Source organism: Ictalurus furcatus, chromosome 19 (assembly GCF_023375685.1).
Source record: "Ictalurus furcatus strain D&B chromosome 19, Billie_1.0, whole genome shotgun sequence".
NCBI lineage: Eukaryota > Metazoa > Chordata > Actinopteri > Siluriformes > Ictaluridae > Ictalurus > Ictalurus furcatus.
Window position 1 is genome coordinate 766,525 of NC_071273.1, and position 23,502 is coordinate 790,026.

Genomic DNA, 23,502 nt, shown 5'->3' on the forward strand with positions numbered 1-23,502 from the left:
TGACCTGCGTTGTGATTGGCCAAAAGCCTTGCGTGTATCGGAAATATAACGCTCCTTGGCTTAGCTATAGCCTCCAAAGCTTCTAAAGCAATTCTAAGCTCCTAAGCAACATCATCGGTTTTATGGTATCAGTTTGAGCCCGAGTCTGATTCAGAAAATGTGCATGATCATGCAGAATACGCAGATCATGCAAATACGATTTGAGCAGAGCGTTTCACAGTTGTAAGTTTTTATTTTGTAACTCTCTCACCTTTCAGATATGATGTAAATTCTGACCCCGCCAGCATGTCTAATTACATTGTACACAGCTGCTGTACATAGGTACTTATGCAATATATCTTTGAAACGCTAGGATTCTTGTGATTCGATTGATATAAACCGTTTCAAGATAGAATCAAAACAGCAGCTACAATCAACGTATCTGCAGGCCGCCAACATACAAACTAACACCAACTACTGTGGCAACTTGGCAAACATTTGCTGGTATGTTAGCAGAGGTCTCCAACTGAGCCACGACACAAAACTCCACATTAGGATAGCCGATACTTCATAAAATAATCAAACACACTTACAGGTTCTGATTCAGAAGTGCAAAATTGTCCGAGCAAAGTGGGAACTGCCCCACTTTTCAGGAGTAGCCATTGTGTATTGCCTACCTTGTACTCTCCCAGGTTCAGGAAGATGTCCTCCGTAAAATGCGCTGTGCACAAGTAAACATTCAGGTTGTACTGCTCAGCAACAGCATTATAAATAATCAGTAACCATTGATTCCTAATTCAATCCATTTTTGGAAAGGGCTTTTGCTTTCGCACCGAAACACACCATGATATGGTGCCTGAATACACTGAAGCCTTGCCTTCTTTCCTCGAGGGATTTCTTCTTCGCCTTTTTCACCTTCTTTCCTCGGTGGGGTTATACTGATGGTGCACACTGTGAAGTAGACAAATTACAGAAGTTTCGGGCAGGTCTGGAGCAGTGTTCTCTATTAGGTAGAATAATTCCCTTTGGGGGAAAATATGAGTTTCGGGGCTTTGCAGAGCTTCTACATGCACAAACAGATACATTACACTCCCAAACAGAAGGAAAACATTAAAAAAAAATCATCTTATGACCCTTCAATATATGGAACAACAAAGATTTGATGTTGCAGCTAGCATAATTCTTAAATACTGAAATTTGTATTTACAGCAGAACAAGACCTGGTCTTTAGCTTTACTTCAAATGTACATTATTTTCTACACTCATTTTGACCTCTGCTATGGATTACAACTATGAATATTGGATAAAAACAAAGTGCTAAAGTCCTGCCTTTACAGGATGTTACAGATCTACCTGGTTAAGTAATCTCTTAATCTAATTAAATAATACAAATGGTTATTTTACTTTGAAAATTTCATTAAAAAACTATAATAATGGATTCACTAAAGTATATAAGAACATACAATACATGTTTAAGATAGCACCTTATTAAACCAGGTTTAGCTGTACATCTGGAGACTTCAATTATTAGACCAAAAGAATCCCAAAATTAAAATAACACCACAAGGGAATAAAGTGCCCTCCAGGGATAACATTAGTGTGGTAAATTAATTTCTGATTAAAATGCCAAATAGTGCTTCATAATACTGGCGTATAATTGTTTTAAGGATTCTGAAATTCATTAAAATATTTTTATAGTTACAGATACGATATCAGCACAATGCATACATTGAGACCAGTTCCATTTGTCTTCTGACCCCTGGAAAAACATACAGACCACACTGTCAGCCTTATAAACATCAGCCAACGGTAAACTACGGTTACATTTGTGAAGAAATTAGATTGTATTTTGTTTTTTGTTTTTTTTAAAAAAAAAAACATTTTGGAATAGTGTGTTCAGCTATCTTTGGGTTTTTTAGAAGGAGACATTTGACTGTGAGTTTGGCCCCAATTATCACCCCACATTTGAGGTGCTGCTTAATGCTGAAGTTGAAGAACTCACACTGGGTCTTTTGGATGAACATGACCAGGAGGTGTGGGAGTCTCGTCAGGTCTTTCTTACAGGTAGACAAAGTTCATTTTAGACACTAATTCAGTATAAACCACTGGTCACTCCACTTCCAACTAGCATGCAGTGATATACCGTCAGCTGTTTTAGTAGACTGTTAAATTATATGTTTAAAATATAAAAATACAGGGATGCACTCATGGCTCAAATATGAAGGCATACAGGTCTATTGATGTTTACAACTTTGTGTTTGTGAGCACGTACATGACGTAATGTTTTATAAAAATAATACTGAGTATGTTGACATCAAGGACTCATTTGTAACCTGAACAATGTTAGCTAGCTGAACATCTATCATAGGCATCTCCTCAGTGAGGAGTAATCTATCTAGAGAGCTAGTTTCTTGATGTAGATTTTAGGTGAGCTAAGTAGGATTGTTAAAGCAATATAAATTAGATATATTCGGTAACTATCAAGTTAAGCCTGTTAAATTGTTAGATAACATGCCAACTTTATGGTTACTTAGCTAAGATGAAACCTGTAGCCACAGCCATCTTCTGTTGGTATGGAAAGGTGTCAGCTCAATGATTAAAATGTTGGACTACAGAGCACAAGGTCATGAGTTCAAATCCCAGCATCACCAATCTGGCACTGCTGAGCCCTTGAGCAAAACCCTTAACCCTAAACTGCTCATCTGTATAAAATGAGGTAAATTTAAGTCGCTCTGTATAAGACCAAATGGTATAAATGTAAAGGTGTCAGATTTGATACTATGCCAAACACATTTTAGAAAATAACTTCTGGCTGACTCACAAAATCACAATACTGCTTAGAAAACTAACATTGTATTTACAAAAAATATATATTTTTTAAAAGGATGATTTGGAGCGAAATATTCAGAAAAGCAACCAATAAGTGTCCAGCATAGGTGGGAACTCCTTTAATACTGTTTAAAAGGCATCTCAGGGGGATTCCTCAAGAAATTGATTGAGAAAATGTCAAGAATACCTTTCTGAAAATTCTAGGCAAAAAGGGTGTCTACTTTGAAGATGCTAAAATACAAAATTAGTTTTGATTTATTTTGGATTTTTTATCATAACATAATTCCTATAGTTCCATTTGTGTTACTCCAGAGTTGTCATGACTTTATTATTATTCTAAAATGTATAAATAAATAAATAAATATAAGGAATGAGTGTATCTAAACTTTTCACTGGTGGTGTAAATGTACCTCGTTATGTGCACTAGAGATCAGTTTTTGTTCCAAGAAGCGACTACCATCCTGAGCAAATACATAGAGGTAATAGCTAAAAAATTAGGAAAATTAAAAATGGTCAAGCAACTTGCATTGGACCACTTGAGATGGAATGACCCACAGAATACTACACACCATGAGAAATATTAATATATTATATTAAATTCTAGTTTTATGCCCTGAATTCTCCTTTAGTAGAATTTTTTGGTTACACTTTATTTGAAGGGTACCTACATATGAACGTCATAACACATTCATAACCCTTACATTAAGCTTTTATAAAACAATGTTAGAGGCTTCATGAAAGGGTTATGTCAAAACTCGTCAGGTGATATTGCAGGTTTTATGCAGTATGTCACATAGGAGTGGAGAGATAAGTTCCAGTTCATAAAACATTCATAAACATTTCATAAATCTATTATTAAGCAACATTAGACCATTTATTAAAATATATATATATATATATATATATATATATATATATATATATATATATATATATATATATATATATATATATATTTGTCAAATGTTGTCAGGTGACAGTTGTATGTAATATCTCAGATAAGGGTGGAGACAAAAGGCCTCTCGTGATTGATAGACAGTTAGATAACATGGATAACATATGAGCACAGAGATCTGTTGAAATAAGTGAACATACCTTTTTTGAACTGTTTTTAATGTCTGTAGGGATACAATGCCTCTGTGTATTTATAATAAATCATAATGTTTCTAGATCAACATTAATTATGTAATAATATAGCATAATAGCAGTAAATCCTCATTTTCTATCTCATGACTTCAGATGATAAGAGAGAAGCTGTATCTCCCAAAATGGCTAAAACAGGTAAAACATTCTAACTTAATTTTATCATATAATTTTCAACCTCTTTTATCCAACAGTCAGCAAAGTTTTGTTTTTTTGATTCATGCACCTATTTTTAGCAAATAGAAAAACATGAGGATTAATTTAAGATTAATGTGTAAATAAATTTGGGATGAATTCTGTTGAAAGGTTTGTGCAGTATATACTGTTAAAATTACTTTAATGTTTGTCTATTATTTAGGTGCGGAATTTGTGGATAAACACAGAGAAATGCTCATACAGAGAATTTCTTCAGTAATGGAGATAGCAGATTGTCTCCTATCCAGGAACATGATTACTGGTGAAATATACAGTACAGTCAGCGCAGAAGCTACATCGCAGGAGAAAATGAGGGCCTTGTACAGATCTCTCGACTCAGGAGGAAGTGCTATGAAAGAAGAATTTTATAAAATCCTGAAGGAGAAGCATCGTTACATAGTGGATGATCTGGAGTCTGGATCAAGTCAGACTTAAAGGAACCCTCAGTGTACACAGCTGACTTTTTTCATCTGGCTCACTCAGGACCTGCCCATGATATTTTTTAATCAAATTTAGTTGGTTGTATATTTAAAAGAATTTAAACCAGTGTGACCCTGACCAGGCACTTACTAAAGATGAATGAATGAACACTGTAAATGCATTGTGCAGCACTGCACTCTCATGTTAATGTTCATTCATTCAATAAGGCTCGAAATTGGGATCATTTTGGTCGCATATGCTCCCGAAAGTTAATCTGTATGACCTTATAATATATTTGGGAGCATTTGTGCAAGTGCAAATGATTTTTGTGATGCTACCTGTTTTCATTTCTCTCAAAAAACATTGGCTAATTACTGCACAGTATGTAAGTATGTCCACCGTTCGCCACAGTTGCAGGCAGCCGATCAGAACTGAGTTCCAGAAAAATTTGTTAGCCAATGAAATTTCAGGCTATAATAAAGCCAATTGGGCCCGCCCACTGCTGACAAAAAGAAAAACTATTCATGCGAGCAGAGCGTAGAATTTTACTCTCGATTTCTCCCCTTTCTGCATGTGATAGATTTCCGTCTATTTTCCTCTTGTAGTTGTAATTTACCACGTGTGTGAACGTCAATAACGCGCTTGGATTTTTGGCACGGATTTGACACCATGGCAGTTGTAGGTAACGCTGCATTCGCCACAGAAGCCACACATTTTATGTGCGAGTGGTGGTGGTGTTTTAAATATATGTGTGTATACATATATTGTGTATACACACGTGTGTGTGTGTGTGTGTGTGTGTGTATACACACACACACACACACACACACACATACATATATATATAAATTGTAGCTGTGGTGCACCTAACTTTTTACCAAAAAAAGTTAATTTCAAGCCCTGCTGCATTAATCTTAAGTAACTGCTTTATTATTATTGGGCAGAGGGTCTGCAGGCTAAAACACCTTGTTAATGAGAGCGCATCAGAGGAGAATGACCAGACTGGTCTGAGCTGACAGGAAGTCTATAGTAACTCAAATAATCACTCTTTACAACCGTAGTGAGTATAAAAGCATCTCATCATCATTAAACCCTGGTGTAGATGTACTCCTGTCAGCCAAGAACAAGAATCTGAGGCACTCAGATGGCAATCAGGGGCAAAGACTCACCCAAACTGGACAGCCCATCCACTGCAAAGATGATTTGTGAATGCTGAGATGCTTTTCTGCTCACTACAGTTACAAAGAGAGATTATATGAGTTACTACATCCTACCTGGTAGCTCGAACCAATCTGGCCATTTTCCTCTGACCTCTCTTATCAACAAGGCGTTTCCACACACACATCTGTAGTCACGCAATTTTTTTTGTTGTTTTTCACACTATTCTGTGTAAACGCTCGAGACTGTTATGTGAAAATCCCAGGAGATCAGCAGTCCCTCCAGGATTTAGCTATTTTTTTCCCTCATTTTCCAAAGTTTCCCTCATGGGATCAATAAAGTATATCTATATATTTTGCAATTGCATAAATTAACACAAAATCAAGGAAACACGGCAATATTCAGAGGAGCCTGTAAGTTTTCAAAATTACAGCAGATTTTCTGCAGATTTGGCCGAGATGCGTCATGTGACGTCAACACACCGCACATTCAGCCAAAGCCTTCTTCGAATACGTGTGTCGAACATGAGTACAGCTAAAAGGTCTCACTTACCAACAAACATCACTGTGAAAGTGTTTTTTTTTTTTTAAAAAAAAAACTATTTTGTGTGATTGCGGTTTCGCCAATTCAAGTAGTTTTCCACAAAAAACTCCTCAAATTGCATCACAAATTTTGGAGAAAAAAAAAAAACACTGCAGCAAAATCAAGCATTTTTGGCCACAACAATCACAAAAAAAGCTCTGTGAAATCCTGTAAGGTGTGATTTCTGAAATACTCAAACCAGCCCACCTGGTACCAACATTATGGTTAGAGTCACAGAGATCACACTTTTTCTTCATTCTGATGTTTGATGTGAACATAACCTGAAGCTCTTGACCTGTGTCTACATGATTGTATGCTGCCACGTGATTGGCTGATTAGAAAACTTTGTGAATGTGCAGGTGTTCCTAATAAAGTGTACTATGACTGTATTTTATCATAACTGTATGTACACAAATAAAAATAAACAATATTTTATATAAAAATTTAACCACCCAAACATATTTACAAAATATTTACTTGCTTTGTACCTTTGTGTTTTGTAGGTTTTAAAAATACATTTGAAATATTTGGGTGCACTAAATCGCCATGTATGATTAGCTGTGTATTTTTAATGATGGGGTTTATTGATGTGATCTTTCATTTTCAACATCACTGTTACAATATATATATAAGTTTTTATACCAAAAATATTATTTGCTCTAAAAATAAAAAAATAAAAATGTAGTGAGCCATTTTACTCCTTTACTGAATACAGCACTCTCTCCTCTATGCTCTTTACTGGTAGCAATACAGCCAACTGCCACAAGCTAGGATTTCTGAGAGGATTTTTGAAAGCCATAAAATTTGTCCACATTCAATTTGATTACAGTAAAAAAAAAAAAAAAAAAAAAAACAGGACTAGTTATATAAATGCAGCAGTAATTAAGCCAATGTACAACACCGCAAAGGCTTTGCTAAGTTTCTGCTAGCAGCTAACGTTAGCTAGTTACCTCAGGCGCTGAAGTAATTTGTAAAATTTAGTTTAGCCAAACACGATTAGTGGTTTAAATATATAGCTCAATTATTTTCATTATCTAGATATTAATTATTGACATTTCTGTTATTTTAGAAAAGGATAAAGAGATAAACATAATAAAAACGAGCATTTTAATGGTCTTACCTCTGAGGCATATATTTTTCAATTTAATTTTATTTGTATAGCGCTTTTTACAATAGACATTGTCTCAAAGCATCTAATGGATTTCTCTGACAAGGTCAGTAGTGATTAGTGATGTGTCGTTCATGAACGAGTCGTTCATTTTGAACGAATCTTTAATATGACTCTGGAACAATGAGTTGTCTCAGAGAGTGATTAGTTCATTTTTGACCACGCATGTGCTGCAACATCCCCATAGCTTCTGTACAGGAAAGAGTAATGATTAGTTCACCTCTCGAGTCTTTTGGTTCTAGTCGTTCATTCTTCCAGTGACCGCCGCATAGACAGTGCCCCACTGCATTAGCCTATGGGGAGGTCACGCGATGTGGTGAATTAATCATTTCTGTTTCTGGGGGAACAGATGTGACAAATGTGACAAAAGAATGACTCAGATCGGGAGGTGAGGTGAACTAACAGACTGCATAGCCTCAAGATTCAGCTAAGCTATTAATTAATCATTTCTGTTTCTCATAATTCAGCCTTGGCTGGATTAACCTATAGTTTACGTTTATTCCAAATGTGATCAACGTTTGTGTAAGTACTAGATGTATTGGGGAATTTAACATGTAATATTTTAATTATATTCTGCTGAAACGAACAAAATGACTCGAAAAAAGATTCGTTTATTTTGCTGAATGAGATTCGAATCGATTCAAATCTGAAGAGTCGTTTTGGTGAGCGAACAATGGCCAAGAAACAACGTTGAAAGACCTCAGGATTTATTTTTAAAATAAGAATAAATAAAACAATATTCCCAAATAACTATTCTTACACTGCCTCTGAAATCAAAATCAGCTGGTGTTTATAAGTTTTTGTACCTATTTCTTATAACACAAACCACGGTTCTCAAATCACTTCATGAAGAAAGAACAATAAGTATTAATGGCTGAATGAATCTCTAAAGCACACACTCATTGCATTTTCCCCTCTCAATTTGTGGTTGAACTTTTAGAGCAGAGGTGTCAAGAACCAGTGTTGTGCCAATTCCCACTTATTTGTGGGGATTATTATCCAACAGATTTATTCTGTGTGACTTTATTTCAGTGTTGATTAGCCAGGTGTGCTGGTGCTGATATGTGTTACATTAACTGCAGATAAAGTGTTTGATAAATATAAATATCATATTTTATCCATTGGCAATGGACTTATTCAAATATTTTAGGAATATTTAGGACTAAGACAATAGTTACATAAAGAATTATGGCAAAAAGATTAGATTAAAAAACAAATGCATAAAAATAATAATAATGTTGTGTTTTTTTAAGTATCAACATCACTCCCATCCCATCGAATACTGATTTGCTTTCTATTTTAAAGCCACACTAGTGTTTCAGTAACTGTGTTTTGTAATGACTGAAAGACAATATGCATGCCTATGAATTTTAAACATCTAACCAACTGGCATTTTTATTACAAGGATTGTTTTTTTTTTTCTTTAATTTTTGCATAAAGCACCGTTTTGGAAAACACCTTACACACCTCTTATTAAAACATGACCTTGAGAGTTCAGAGTGATGGCCTAATATAAATGATGTACTACAGTGATGTAATTTGCCATGTAAAATGGTAACATCTCCCAGAATTGTGGTCCTCAACAATGAGATTTTCTGACTATAATCTGACGATTTCTTGTATATTTATATATTTTTATATTTACAATTTTGCTGTGCACACTTAAATGTATATGTGCGATTCTCCAAATGTTACTGATTTTTCTACAGGTTGGGGCCATCAGAAAATTTTACCATGCTATAAATATCTGAATTTTGTTATTTCTCATTTTTCACAGTTTCAGAAATTCTTTAAAAACTATATTATATACAGTATATTGATGATTAAAAATAATCACGATTAGGTTGCAATATGAGCAAATGAATTTATTAAAGTAAGCTAAAAAAAAAAAACACTATGTAACAACTATTTACAAACAATTCTATTTACAGCTGTAAATAGCTCTATATATTCTCTTTAGGCTACTGAGAGGAATAGAGTGATGGGGGTAGGGATAAATTACTGAGAGATAGAGTATAAAGGAATGAGTATTAAGGGATGAGTTATGATATTAAAGTGGTCCTTCAGTCTTGGGTTCTGTGCAAACCTGTTAATGAAGAAAAACTTTTTTTAAATACTAAGTTAATTGAAAATAGCTAAATTCATTTATACTTACTCATGGAGAGCTTCAGCAATGTAGGGAAAAGTAGTGATGGAAAATAATAAATATGAAATGCAACAGAGGAAGTTAAGATACATTTTGGGGGGTCTAATTATAGCAAGAATGTGCTAAAGTTGCAATGAGGACATTTGTATGTACTTGCTAAATATATTTCTTTAGTAGCAACACTTTCACATGGGCTTGTAGGGTAGATGCTCCACATAATCTAAGCCAAATTATGAACAGGTTTACAAATGTGTTGTTATTTAATAAAGAAAAAACATATAATTGCTGATATGGTGACATTTTCTGTAAGTGGATTTTTAAAATCTATTTAGTCTCGGGTGTCAGAGCTTTGTAATAAGTTAAGGGTCAATAAGTTTTCTGCCACAGTAGAGGGGACTTTGTGCTTTGTTTTTGTTTTTTTTTAAGTAACATGATGTGTTTTGTTTTTTTTGTTTTTTTCCTTATTAATGTTAAAAGAGATATCAGGAACTAACAAACGACCCACAATATACACTGTAAATTAAAAGAGATAAAAGCATGAAGAGGAAAGGGGTTGGGGGTGGCAGAGGGGTGGGTAGAGGGAATGACATTGCTCGGAGCTTCTCCAAAGTGTCCATCATCAGCTGGACATGCTGCCAGAGGAGCTGTGAACCTGCACTGACTAAGGCTGTTGGGCCGCTGTAGAGCTACACGGGCTGAGAAAACACTACTTCACAAAGCACTTTACGCTTATCCTATTGACAAATTTTACACAAACACACACACACACACACACAAATCTAACATATTGTCACTGAGTAATAGATACAATGCTGAGAATTTGTGTATCGTGGCATCAGAAGATATTCAACACTTATAATAAGCACTGTGAAGTACAGCTCTACTGCAGGCTCCCCACATGTCCACGTCCCACATGCTGATGAACCCAAAGAGGCTGTCCAAGAAGTCTCCCTCACACTTTAGGAATATTATGGTTAAAAATATGGGAGAAAATAGTCCATGATCTGAAACTACATTAAAGCAACACTTAAATATCCTGATAAGACACTTACTGCCTCAGGAGCAGCACAGAGGAGAAACGTTAGAAATTTGCTTGACATATTGGAGTTCTGTTTTCTATGTAATCAAAATATCTTAGATTTAAAAAAAAATGTATCTGTCATTTTACACAGGCATCTGTAAGCTTACCTGGGCCCCGAATAGTTCTGTAACAATCGATTCCTGATTAGAAGGATTTCTCACTAATCGAATCAGGGACCCATAAGCCATCTGCACACCGACCACATCCTGTTAAAACAAACAAAAAAAAATCTCTAAAACTCACTTTGGCTTTGGTGTTCAATGTGGCTACCCGTTTTAAACCCTAACAGGAAGCAGTGTGTAAGCCTAAGTGTGTCCAGTAGTCCATAAAAGAGATGTATATCTTCAGTGGAGTACTGGATGGACGGACAGACTGATCAGTGTATATGACCAAGGTGAAGCTCATACACAAACATTAAAAACCCAACTGTTGTTTCATGACTTTAAACTGAAGAAAAAAAGGTTTCATAAATTTTACATCTCTAAATTGAATACATTAGCAAACACTGATCATGTTAACACGGCAGCTGTGGAGCGGCTGTGGCTCAGGTGGTAGAGCAGGTTGTCCACTAATCATAGGGTTGGTGGTTTGATTCCCGGCCTGCATGACTCCACATGCTGAAGTGTCCTTGGGCAAGACACTGGACCCCAAGTTGCTCCTGATGGCAAGTTAGTGCCTTTCATGGCAACTCTGCTACCATTGGTGTGTGAGTGTGTGTGAATGGGTGAATGAGACACAGTGTAAAGCGCTTTGGATAAAAACACTATATACAGTGAGGGAAGAAAGTATTTGATCCCCTGCTGATTTTGTACGTTTGCCCACTGACAAAGAAATAATCAGTCTATAATTTTAATGGTAGATTTATTTGAACAGTGAGAGACAGAATAACAACAAGAAAATCCAGAAAAACACATGTCAGAAATGTTATAAATTGATTTGCATTTTAATGAGGGAAATAAGTATTTGACCCCCTCTCAATCAGAAAGATTTCTGGCTCCCAGGTGTCTTTTATACAGGTAACGAGCTGAGATTAGGAGCACACTCTTAAAGGGAGTGCTCCTAATATCAGTTTGTTACCAGTATAAAAGACACCTGTCCACAGAAGCAATCAATCAATCAGATTTCAAACTCTCCACCATGGCCAAGACCAAAGAGCTCTCCAAGGATGTCAGGGACAAGATTGTAGACCTACACAAGTCTGGAATGGGCTACAAGACCATTGCCAAGCAGCTTGGTGAGAAGGTGACAACAGTTGGTGCGATTATTCGCAAATGGAAGAAACACAAAAGAACTGTCAATCTCCCTCGGCCTGGGGCTCCATGCAAGATCTCACCTCGTGGAGTTGCAACGATCATGAGAACAGTGAGGAATCAGCCCAGAACTACACGGGAGGATCTTGTCAGTGATCTCAAGACAGCTGGGACCATAGTCACCAAGAAAACAATTGGTAACACACTACACCGTGAAGGACTGAAATCCTGCAGCGCCCGCAAGGTCCCCCTGCTCAAGAAAGCACATATACATGCCCGTCTGAAGTTTACCATGAACATCTGAATGATTCAGAGGACAACTGGGTGAAAGTGTTGTGGTTAGATGAGACCAAAATGGAGCTCATTGACATCAACTCAACTCGCCGTGTTTGGAGGAGGAGGAATGCTGCCTATGACCCCAAGAACACCATCCCCACCGTCAAACATGGAGGTGGAAACATTATGCTTTGGGGGTGTTTTTCTGCTAAGGGGACAGGACAACTTCACCGCATCAAAGGGACGATGGACGGGGCCATGTACCGTCAAATCTTGGGTGAGAACCTCCTTCCCTCAGCCAGGGCATTGAAAATGGGTCGTGGATGGGTATTCCAGCATGACAATGACCCAAAACACACGGCCAAGGCAACAAAGGAGTGGCTCAAGAAGAAGCACATTAAGGTCCTGGAATACTTTTTTCCCTCACTGTAAGTGCGGCATTTATTCTAACACGTGACCATGGTCAACACGATCACTCATTAAAACACAGTGGGTCTTTTTCATTACGTGTTCATTTTTATTCCCCTAGTAACTTTCGATAATGACAGGTGTTAAAATCTGACAGAAATACGGATGCAGTGGCAGTCAAACTCAGCAAAAGTATTCCGATTCATTCTGAACTGACTGACGTTAGCTTACGTGCTAACAAGCGGACCAACAGGTTGGGAAAGTTTGATGGGGTAACGTTAAGGAAAAAACGTATCACGAGGTGCCGCAGAAAATACGTTGTATTGGGAAAAAGGTCGCGACAGCTCGAGAGACGTCTGTGGTCTCTCACCAGTGTATGGGAAATTAGCGGATTTCCGATTCTTGTGAGGTTTAGGGGCCATTCACATTTAGCGCCTGAAAATGCGTGGAAAACTCTTGCGCTCCCTGCCGTTGCTAAGCAACAAGGAAGTTTTAGCACAGGATGGATTTACAGCACCGCAAATCCCTTGCAGAAGCTCTGCTACTAGGTTTATTTATGGAGAAGAGACAAAAAACGTCATGTTTGGGCACACCCCACTCTTCAGTCACGTAGAAAACACAGAGAATTTCACCAACTAATCCAACCGCTCCATATATATATATCATGCGACGCGCTTAATTGCCACATCAACACTGCATATACACTTATACAACACTCACACACATAGACACACACACACACTCACACACTCCCTACGTGCATATAAACTTATACAACACTCGCACGCACAGACACACACACACACACGCGCACACACACACATTCCATACATTCATAAACACATATACAACACTCACACACAAATACACACACAAATATTCCATACATGCATATACATACGTGCATATACACTTATACAACACACACACACACACTCCGTACGTGCATGTACACTTACACAACACTCACTATATGCACGTATGGAGTGTGTGAGTGATGTATAAGTGTATATGCATGTAAGGAGTGTGTGTGTGAGTGTTGTACAAGTGTACATGCACGTATGGAGTGTGTGTGTGTGTGTGTGCGTGTGAGTGTTGTATAAGTGTACATGCACGTATGGAGTGTGTGTGTGTGTTGGATAAGTATATATACATGTATGGAGTGTGTGAGTGTTGTGTACATGTATATGCATGAACGGAATGTGTGTGTATGTGTGAGTGTTGTCTAAGTGTGTATGCACATATGGAGTATGTGAATGTTGTGTAAGTGTATATGCACGTATGGAGTGTGTGTATGTTGTATAAGTGTATATGCACGTATGGAGTGTGTGTGTGTATGTGTGTGTGTATGTGTATGTGTGTGTATGTTGTATAAGTGTATATGCATGTATGGAGTGTGTGAGTCTTGTGTAAGTGTATATGCATGAATGGAATGTGTGTGTGTGTATGTGTGAGTGTTGTCTAAGTGTGTATGCACGTATGGAGTATGTGAGTGTTATGCAAGTGTATATGCACGTATGGAGTTTGTGAGTGTTTTGTGTGTATATTCACATATACAGTGAGGGAAAAAAGTATTTGATCCCCTGCTGATTTTGTACGTTTGCCCACTGACAAAGAAATGATCAGTCTATAATTTTAATGGTAGTTGTATTTGAACAGTGAGAGACAGAATAACAACAAAAAAATCCAGAAAAACGCATGTCAAAAATTTTATAAATTAATTTGCATTTTAATGAGGGAAAAAAGTATTTGACCCCCTCTCAATCAGAAAGATTTCTGGCTCCCAGGTGTCTTTTATACAGGTAACGAGCTGAGATTAGGAGCACACACACATTGGGAGTGCTCCTAATATCAGTTTGTTACCTGTATAAAAGATACCTGTCCACAGAAGCAATCAATCAGTCATATTCCAAACTCTCCACCATGGCCAAGACCAAAGAGCTCTCCAAGGATGTCAGGGACAAGACTGTAGACCTACACAAGTCTGGAATGGGCTACAAGACCATTGCCAAGCAGCTTGGTGAGAAGGGGACAACAGTTGGTGCGATTATTCGCAAATGGAAGAAGCACAAAAGAACTGTCAATCTCCCTCGGCCTGGGGCTCCATGCAAGATCTCACCTCGTGGAGTTGCATTGATCATGAGAACAGTGAGGAATCAGCCCAGAACTACACGGGAGGATCTTGTCAATGATCTCAAGGCAGCTGGGACCATAGTCACCAAGAAAACAATTGGTAACACACTACGCCGTGAAGGACTGAAATCCTGCAGCGCGCGCAAGGTCCGCTGCTCAAGAAAACACATATACATGCCCGTCTGAAGTTTGCCAATGAACATCTGAATGATTCTGAGGACAACTGGGTGAAAGCGTTGAGGTCAGATGAGAACAAAATGGAGCTCTTTGGCATCAACTCAACTCGCCGTGTTTGGAGGAGGAGGAATGCTGCCTATGACCCCTGGAACACCATCCCCACCGTCAAACATGGAGGTGGAAACATTATGCTTTGGGGTTTTTTTTCTGCTAAGGGGACAGGACAACTTCACCGCATCAAAGGGACGATGGACGGGGCCATGTACTGTCAAATCTTGGGTGAAAACCTCCTTCCCTCAGACAGGGCATTGAAAATGGGTCGTGGATGGATATTCCGGCATGACAATGACCCAAAACACACGGCCAAGGCAACAAAGGAGTGGCTCAAGAAGAAGCACATTAAGGTCCTGGAGTGACCTAGGCAGTCTCCAGACCTTAATCCCATAGAAAATCTGTGGAGAGAGCTGAAGGTTCGAGTTGCCAAACGTCAGCCTCGAAACCTTAATGATTTGGAGAAGATCTGCAAAGAGGAGTGGGACAAAATCCCTCCTGAGATGTGTGCAAACCTGGTGGCCAACTACAAGAAACGTCTGACCTCTGTGATTGCCAACAAGGGTTTTTAAACCAAGTACTAAGTCATGTTTTGCAGAGGGGTCAAATACTTATTTCCCTCATTAAAATGCAAATCAATTTATAACATTTTTGATGTGCGTTTTTCTGGATTTTTTTGTTGTTATTCTGTCTCTTACTGTTCAAATAAATCTACCATTAAAGTTATAGACTGATCATTTCTTTGTCAGTGGGTAAACATACAAAATCAGCAGGGGATCAAATACTTTTTTCCCTCACTGTAGAGTGTGTGTATGTGTGTGTATGTTGTATAAGTGTATATGCACATATGGAGTGTGTGTGTGTATGTGTGAGCGTTGTCTAAGTGTATATGCAGGTATGGAGTATGTGAGTGTTGTGCAAGTGTATATGCACGTATGGAGTGTGTGTATGTGTGTGTATGTTGTATAAGTGTATATGCACATATGGAGTGTGTCTGTGTGTATGTGTGAGCATTGTCTAAGTGTATATGCAGGTATGGAATATATGAGTGTTGTGCAAGTGTATATGCACGTATGGAGTGTGTGAGTGTGTGCGTATATGTGTGAGTGTTGTCTAAGTGTGTATACACGTATGGAGTATGTCATTGTTGTGCAAGTGTATATGCACGTATGGAGTGTGTGAGTGTGTCTGTATATTGTATAAGTGTATATGCAGGTATGGAATATATGAGTGTTGTGCAAGTGTATATGCACGTATGGAGTGTGTGAGTGTGTGCGTATATGTGTGAGTGTTGTCTAAGTGTGTATACACGTATGGAGTATGTCATTGTTGTGCAAGTGTATATGCACGTATGGAGTGTGTGAGTGTGTCTGTATATTGTATAAGTGTATATGCACGTATGGAGTGTGTGTGTGTCTGTGTGGATATAGCCACAGCTAACCGAGAATTTTAGCAAAACATTCAATAATATATATTTTTAATTCAATAATATCAGTTTTGAAAAGGTTTAGTTTGTATGGTTACTAAAACAAAATTCAGCAAAGTTCTGAAAAAATGTAATGACAAATTCTAACATTAAGGAAGTTTTAGTTTTTGGAGCGCTATAGTAACATTTATAAACATTTCTCTAAACACACAGAATTATGCTATCTGATCTAAAATGATGATCAAGATGATTCTGTTTTTTATTAAACAGGATTACTGTAGTATGTTGGAGGCTAATTTCAGGCAGAATGTAAATTATTTAAGGTTTAACACCTGCACTTATTATTTCTAGCTGTTTCACTAGCTAACACTTACTGAATATGAACTATATACTGTACAATTGTGAAGAATTGCTGTATTGTAATAAAGTAAAACAATATTGTTAACTTTACTGTAAATAGCCCATCTATCTATCTATCTGTTTGTCTGTTTACTCAGTGATGAGATGTAGAAGTGCAGATGGATGTGGTGATTACCTGAGGAACATCGCTGTCATTCTGTGTGAGACTGACTCCATCCACATCAGACATCAAGCCTGGATCCAGCAAAGAAACATCTACTGCAGAGAGCTGGGTCTGTACTGGGTCTAAATACAAACCAGAACCAAAACATCACCCTGCAGTCAGCAGTCTCTATTACACACACACTCCTTACTTCTGCTACACTTTTCATTTCACACCATCACAAGTTTCTCGCTCTGATCCTGCTGGAGCTCTTTTTTTTTACACAGAAAATCAAACTTTGGTGAAACACACTCTGCTCATGAAGGACTGAAAAAACTCTTCTAAAGTCAAACATGGGTTATGTAAAAACAGAGAGAACTAAACTGTCAGGACTGAGAGAGAGAGAGAGAGAGAGAGAGAAATGGTTTTTGTGGTGAGAGTTGTGTCTGCACACTCCGCTGTTCTCTCCCCATCACCAAACCTCTTAAAATAATAATAAATTCCTGCGACCGTGACTGCCGCATACAGCAGGGGGCGCAGTCGTTGACCTGCCGCCCGAGAGCGAGCTAATCTCATTAACTGCTGCATTGTAGCACTGAACTCTGTTAATCAGCCTGTCAATTAGAAAGTTCAAGTCAACACTGAAACTCTGCCTTTCTGTTGTAGATTTTTCCAGCAGCTTCTCGAGGGTTTCTTTCTTGAAGAATGGTTTTCTAATGATATAGTTTTGCTGAGCCAACTTTTTAAACATGAAGGGTGTGCTCAGACATTTATCTAAATGTAATATTCCAGTCGTTCCTACAGTGCATGAGTTGAATGAACTCTTGTTTTAGTGTACAATAATTGTTCTTCTGTATTAGCTGGCACCTGTCTCCACCGCAATAAATTGGCAGTAGATATTCGCATGTGTGAGTAAATAACTTTGAGGCAGATACCAATTAGGGAGTTAGGAGAGGGCCTCTGGAAAGGAGGTAGATATCAGCGGGGATAACCGATAGAGACAGACAGATGCTCATTGAGGCCTAAGAAGGGAGCCAAGGTCAAGACACACAAGCCTGTATGAAACCTTTTTTTGTAAAAGAAACCTTGTCCTCATGAAATCTTTTCAAGAAAAACAACTAAATACGCATGCGCCACAAATTTAAGATAACGCATAGACATGAATATTTAATTGTGGCAAAAAAGATTGGTCTATTTCAATGAGGAAAAGCAAAACTCAACCTACAAAGACTATGCTGTGGAGAAAGGTATATAAAGACATGTTTGTGTATGCATAATTCAGACTTTCTGCAGACTGTCACACTTCATTGGTTTTCAATAAAGTTTATTTACTTTTTGACATCTACTAAACTCTCTGTCTCTGAAGTTTTTGACTTAGGCTAAAAAGGTTGAATTATTCACAACATAATTGGTGACCCCGACGTGATTTTCTAGGAGCAAAGGGGGAGACTCTGCTGGCGAGGCTGACCCTGGAGAAGCCGTGGAAGCGTGGCCACTCATTTTAAAGGTAAGCAGTCTTCTGCTTTTTTGGATAAATACTTGCGTGGTTTTCCTGCGGGTCAGCCTGAGACAGTGTTTTTTCCCCTCACAAAAACTCCTTCAAATTATGAACTAAACTGAGAAAAGAGGGATTTTTAGATCTCAAAAATTCAAACTGCATGCAGAATATATGAGTATATTGTAGTGTGTTTTGTCTTGAGCAGTGTGTTTGCAAGCCTGCAGTGTCCAGGTGAAATAAGGAGTCAGATTGAATACTGAGGAGTATGGATTTGACCCTTACGGTCTAACAGTGTTATACGGTGAACTTGCTAAACTGCTGTACTGGCAGACATGTCTTAGTCGGAGTGGAGTGGTTGACACTGAACACTGTGACGAGAGTGTTTAAGAAGTGTTTAAGAGTTCTAGGGAGAACTCAGTGTTAAGACGTTCAAGAGAGTGAACGCATTGGGCCCAATAAACCCCAGGTGGGGTCACGCAAAAGGCATGTTGAAGTGGGATAAGGGTGTAAGTCTTGTATTGTCTATATGTTATTTGTGCTGAATGCTGATTATATTTGCTATGCTGGTTTATTGTGCTGAATGCTGATTATATTTGCTATGCTGGTTATTCATGCTGAACGCTGGTTGTTTCCGTTATATGCTCGTTATATCTGCTGAATGCTGGTTATAATTACTGATGGATGTTTGAGAGTTTTATAGGTTCTGAATGTTGGTTTAAGCATTTTTTTCTTTTCCTTTTTCTTTTGTGGAGTCGACTCTTGTTTTATTTCTATTATTTTTTACATTATTATTTAATTTTTTACATTATTATTTTGTTGAGTGATCGATCCTAGTTTGGAGGCTAAATGGTTGTTGTCTTCTTCTCCACATTGATCTGAGCAGGAGAGTGCTCTAATTCTGTTGAATCAGTGTATCTGATTTCTTCATTTTTGAGTGTCGTTCTCCTGTGGTAAGGATTGCGGTGTCGTGGGGTTCGATGCTGTGGCGGTGTTCGATTGTTGAGCTCTCCCCGGTGAGTGAGTGCTGGAAATGAGTGGGGTGTCCATGCCAAGCAAGATTCCACTTAGGTGAGGGGCAACATTCCGGGAGCCTTACATTAGGAAGATATCACTCTGTTATCATTAGAATAAAGTGTGTATATGAACTCCATACATGAGGAGACATGTGTGTTTGATGAGCTCTGAAAATTAGTTTTGGAGACAAGTGTGAATGTTGTATAACCAATGTATGTGAAAGTACTCCATAAATAAGGAGAATATGTGTGTTTGATAAGCTCTGAAAATTAGTTTTGGAGACAAGTGTGAGTAAAGGCCTCAGTGTGTGTGTGTATGTGTGTGTGTGTGTGTGTGTGTGTGTGTGTGTTCTTATCTGCACAGGCAGGCCTGCATCTGTGTGAAAGAAAAAAAAAAGAAGAAAGAAAGAAAGAAAAACACTGTGTGTGTGATCTTCAGATTGAGATGGGTAAAACAAAACTTTGTGAGATATTTCTGCTTTTTCATTGAATGTTTGAATCTGGTACAGACTTTGGGGTGTGAGTCCAGTGGGACTGTTTGTATTATAATAATTACTTTGGTATCAATAACTGCTAAGTGTTTTTTAACAATTGTGGAGCAGTCAAGAACATTGTAAATATTTCAGACATCTGCCGTTGGGTAAATCACTTAGAACTTCTAAACCTGTAATATATAAAAATATTCCCAGATTGTGTGATCCAGAAAAGGAGACGGGGTACGCTACAGGATGATTTACCGAAGGCAGAAAAGTTTCTCCAGTTACTTAGAGTCTCGATAGTTGGACTTGGAAAATGACTCATTGTCATGAGGAATTGTGAAAACTCACGCTTGTCAAGCATGGATTTGGCTTATTTTTATTTTAATTGAGGAGATGGATCTTTCTGTTTTAAATCCCATATTTAGCCTTTCGTGTGTTCGTTCATTTAAAATACTAAAAATAAATAAATAATAGTAATAGAAATTTGCATTTTGTAAACTGTTTTGAAAAGTGTGCATTTCCTGCCCCAAAACGTCGTTGTTGTGTAAAAGGCCTCTAAGTCTTTATGTTACGAAACGTAGACTGGAGGCGGATGCAGGTGCAGGTCACCGTCTTTATTAGACACAAAACTCAATGATTAAAGTAAACGCGGTCTTCACCGGGAAACGAGAACATTCGTGGCATGGAAAACAAACGATACTAACCACGATCCACTAAAGACATGATATAATACTGAGCGAAGTGCTCAGTCACCCAGGCATTTAAATAAAGAACATGATTAACTCAAAGCATGGACACCTGGGGCAAATTAATCACTTAATACGAAGTGCTCAATCCGGAAGTGAGCGAACAAAAACAATGTCACGTGACTCGTCAGGAGCCGAGCCAGTGCCCTCTGCTGGCCGTGGCGTAACAGAACCCCCCTCCATAGGGTGCTCCTCCCGGAGCACCAAGAACCCCCCTCCAACGGGGGTCCCGGGCCCCTGTGCGAGCTGTCTCTCGCTGCCACGGAAAGCGAGGCAGCCTCCGTCGGGCAGCAAAGGGGCGGAGCAACACCCCCACCGGGGTTGAAAGTCGGCGGCACTGGAACGCTGGGCGGCGCCCCCGGCGGCACTGGAGGGCTGGGCGGCTTCCCCAGTGGGACTGGACAGCGGGACGGCCTCCTCGGCCAGGCAGGACAGCAGGACAGCTCCCTCGGCTGTGCAGGGCAGCGGGACGGCCTCCTCGGCCGGGCTGGACAGCAGGACAGCTTCCTCGGCTGTGCAGGGCAGCGGGACTGCCTCCTCGGCCGGGCTGGACAGCAGGACAGCTTCCTCGGCTGTGCAGGGCAGCGGGACTGCCTCCTCGGCCGGGCTGGACAGCAGGACAGCTTCCTCGGCTGTGCAGGGCAGCGGGACTGCCTCCTCGGCCGGGCTGGACAGCAAGGCAGCTTTTTCGGCTGTGCAGGGCAGCGGGACGACCTCCTCGGCTGGGCTGGACAGCAGGACTGCTTCCTCGGCTGTGCAGGGCAGCGGGACGGCCTCCTCGGCTGGGCTGGACAGCAGGACGGCCTCCTCAGCCGGGCAGGGAAGCGGGACGGCCCCCTCAGCCTCCTCAAGCTGTCGCTCTGAGGTCGACATGTTGACCTCAGGTGGGAGCTCCACAGCTGAGACCTGCCCGTAGGCCTCAGGCTGGAGCTCTGCTGTCCTCATTGCCCCCCCCCCCAAAAAATTTCTGGGCCAGCCTTCACCTCTGGACTGCACAGCGTGGTGCAATTCCCCTGCAGTGGGAAGCCCCAGATGCTCAGGTCACTATGCTGGCTGCGTGGCGCTGTACAATTCCCCTGCAGTGGGAAGCCCCAGATGATCAGGTCACTTTGCTGGCTGCGTTGCACGGCGTCGCTCTTCGGCGGCGGGGACGGGGTAAATGGCGCAAGGGATGACGCAGCGCGCAGCTCGGCTTTGCACTGAGCAATTTCCTCTTCGAGCTGTTTGCTCATCTCCAGGGACGGACGGTAAAACGCCCAAATCCTGGCCTCTTCGGCGGCGCTCATGGCTACCTGCTGCTTCCGCATTTTTGGCTCAGTATTCTGTTACGAAACGTAGACTGGAGGCAGATGCAGGTGCAGGTCACCGTCTTTATTAGACACAAAACTCAATGATTAAAGTAAACGCGGTCTTCACCGGGAAACGAGAACATTCGCGGCATGGAAAACAAACGATACTAACCACAATCCACTAAACACATGATATAATACTGAGCGAAGTGCTCAGTTACCCAGGCATTTAAATAAAGAACATGATTAACTCATAGCATGGACACCTGGGGCAAATTAAAGTCACTTAATACGAAGTGCTCAATCAGGAAGCGAGCGAACAAAAACAATGTCACGTGACTCGTCAGGAGCCGAGCCAGTGCCCTCTGCTGGCCGTGGCGTAACACTTTGTTGAGAAATGAGCCAGACAATCAGAATGTGGAGGAGAAAGTCCTTTTGGACCTTTCATTTATATCCCATAAATTAAGTGATAATAAAGATTTTCTCTTTTTATGACTTATGAGCAGAGAGATAAAAAGGAATATTTTTCTGTAGGCCTAAAAGGAGGTCTTAGCCCAGATTATAGAATACATGGCCAAGTTGTGTTAGTGATGTGTCGTTTGTGAATGAGTCAGCTCTATGAGTCGTCTCCCTTTTAGTTATTCTTGTGAATTAATACAAGACAGAATAATAGGATGATCTTTTAGCCACACTCCACGGACACGCGCACTTCATGCAATAACTGAATGTTGTGTTGACGTACATGTGCGTGTGACAAATCACATGCGATAACAATCTCCGTTTTAATACATTTAATACATTTTTATAACCTAGACAAAATAAAGGCGAAATGTAGAATCTGTAAGGTAAAACATATCATATAGAACAGGGTCTACACTCTAAAAAGTAATTCAGGGACCTATTGCCACAACTTGATTGAATGTGTGGTTGCAGGATAGAAATTCTAATTTATTGAGTTAATTAGGTGTTTAAAGTTGTAAACATTATTTTGATGAGTTGTGTTGACATAATAATGTTGATAATCACATCAACTAAATATTCTGTGCAATGTAAACTGAAATTTCTGCATTAATTGATTTAAAACTAAATTTAAGTGAACTTAATGAAGTGGGCTTGTTAACTTCAAGTCACTAATTTCAAGTCACAGGATCAGTCACACAAATTCACAGTTAAGACTGTGTTAGAGGACCTGTAGACTGAACAAATACTATAGAGTATTTATATACTCTATAGAGAAATAATAGAGGACATTTCAATGTGAGTATAATTTCATTTACAAATAAATTCTAATTATTTGGGCACATTCTCAATTGTGATATGACCAATAGTGGACTCGTGTATAGGTTAGGCTACACCGGCCAATACAGTTTATGGACTACTTTTAGCTAATGCTAGTCATATTTAGCAGTGTAATTTGAAAATGTACTCTTTAGTTTACCGTAGCAGTGGATAAGAATGGTAAAGTTTCATTTGACAAATTTGCTCATCTAGAGAGGGCTTTTCATTTGTGTTATAGGAAAGAAAAGCATGATTACATTTCTGCTTATTCGTGT

General features: G+C 39.3%; 2 protein-coding genes across 3 annotated transcripts in view; one reads left to right on the plus strand and one right to left on the minus strand.

Annotated features, from left to right (window-relative positions):
• LOC128623035 (NLR family CARD domain-containing protein 3-like) overlaps positions 1-7,027 on the plus strand; it is a 96,748-nt gene extending 89,721 nt beyond the window's left edge. For both annotated transcript variants that reach the window (XM_053649883.1, XM_053649884.1), the window contains exons 15-18: positions 1,678-1,788; positions 1,899-2,043; positions 4,048-4,089; positions 4,310-7,027. In XM_053649883.1, coding sequence (XP_053505858.1) covers positions 1,678-1,788; positions 1,899-2,043; positions 4,048-4,089; positions 4,310-4,581 — 570 coding nt within the window. In that variant the 3' untranslated portion in view covers positions 4,582-7,027. The remainder of the gene's footprint in view (positions 1-1,677; positions 1,789-1,898; positions 2,044-4,047; positions 4,090-4,309) is intronic.
• Positions 1-23,502, minus strand: part of LOC128623034 (NACHT, LRR and PYD domains-containing protein 12-like) — a 393,909-nt gene that overhangs the window by 157,162 nt on the left and 213,245 nt on the right. The gene's annotated exons all lie outside the window — the stretch shown is intronic.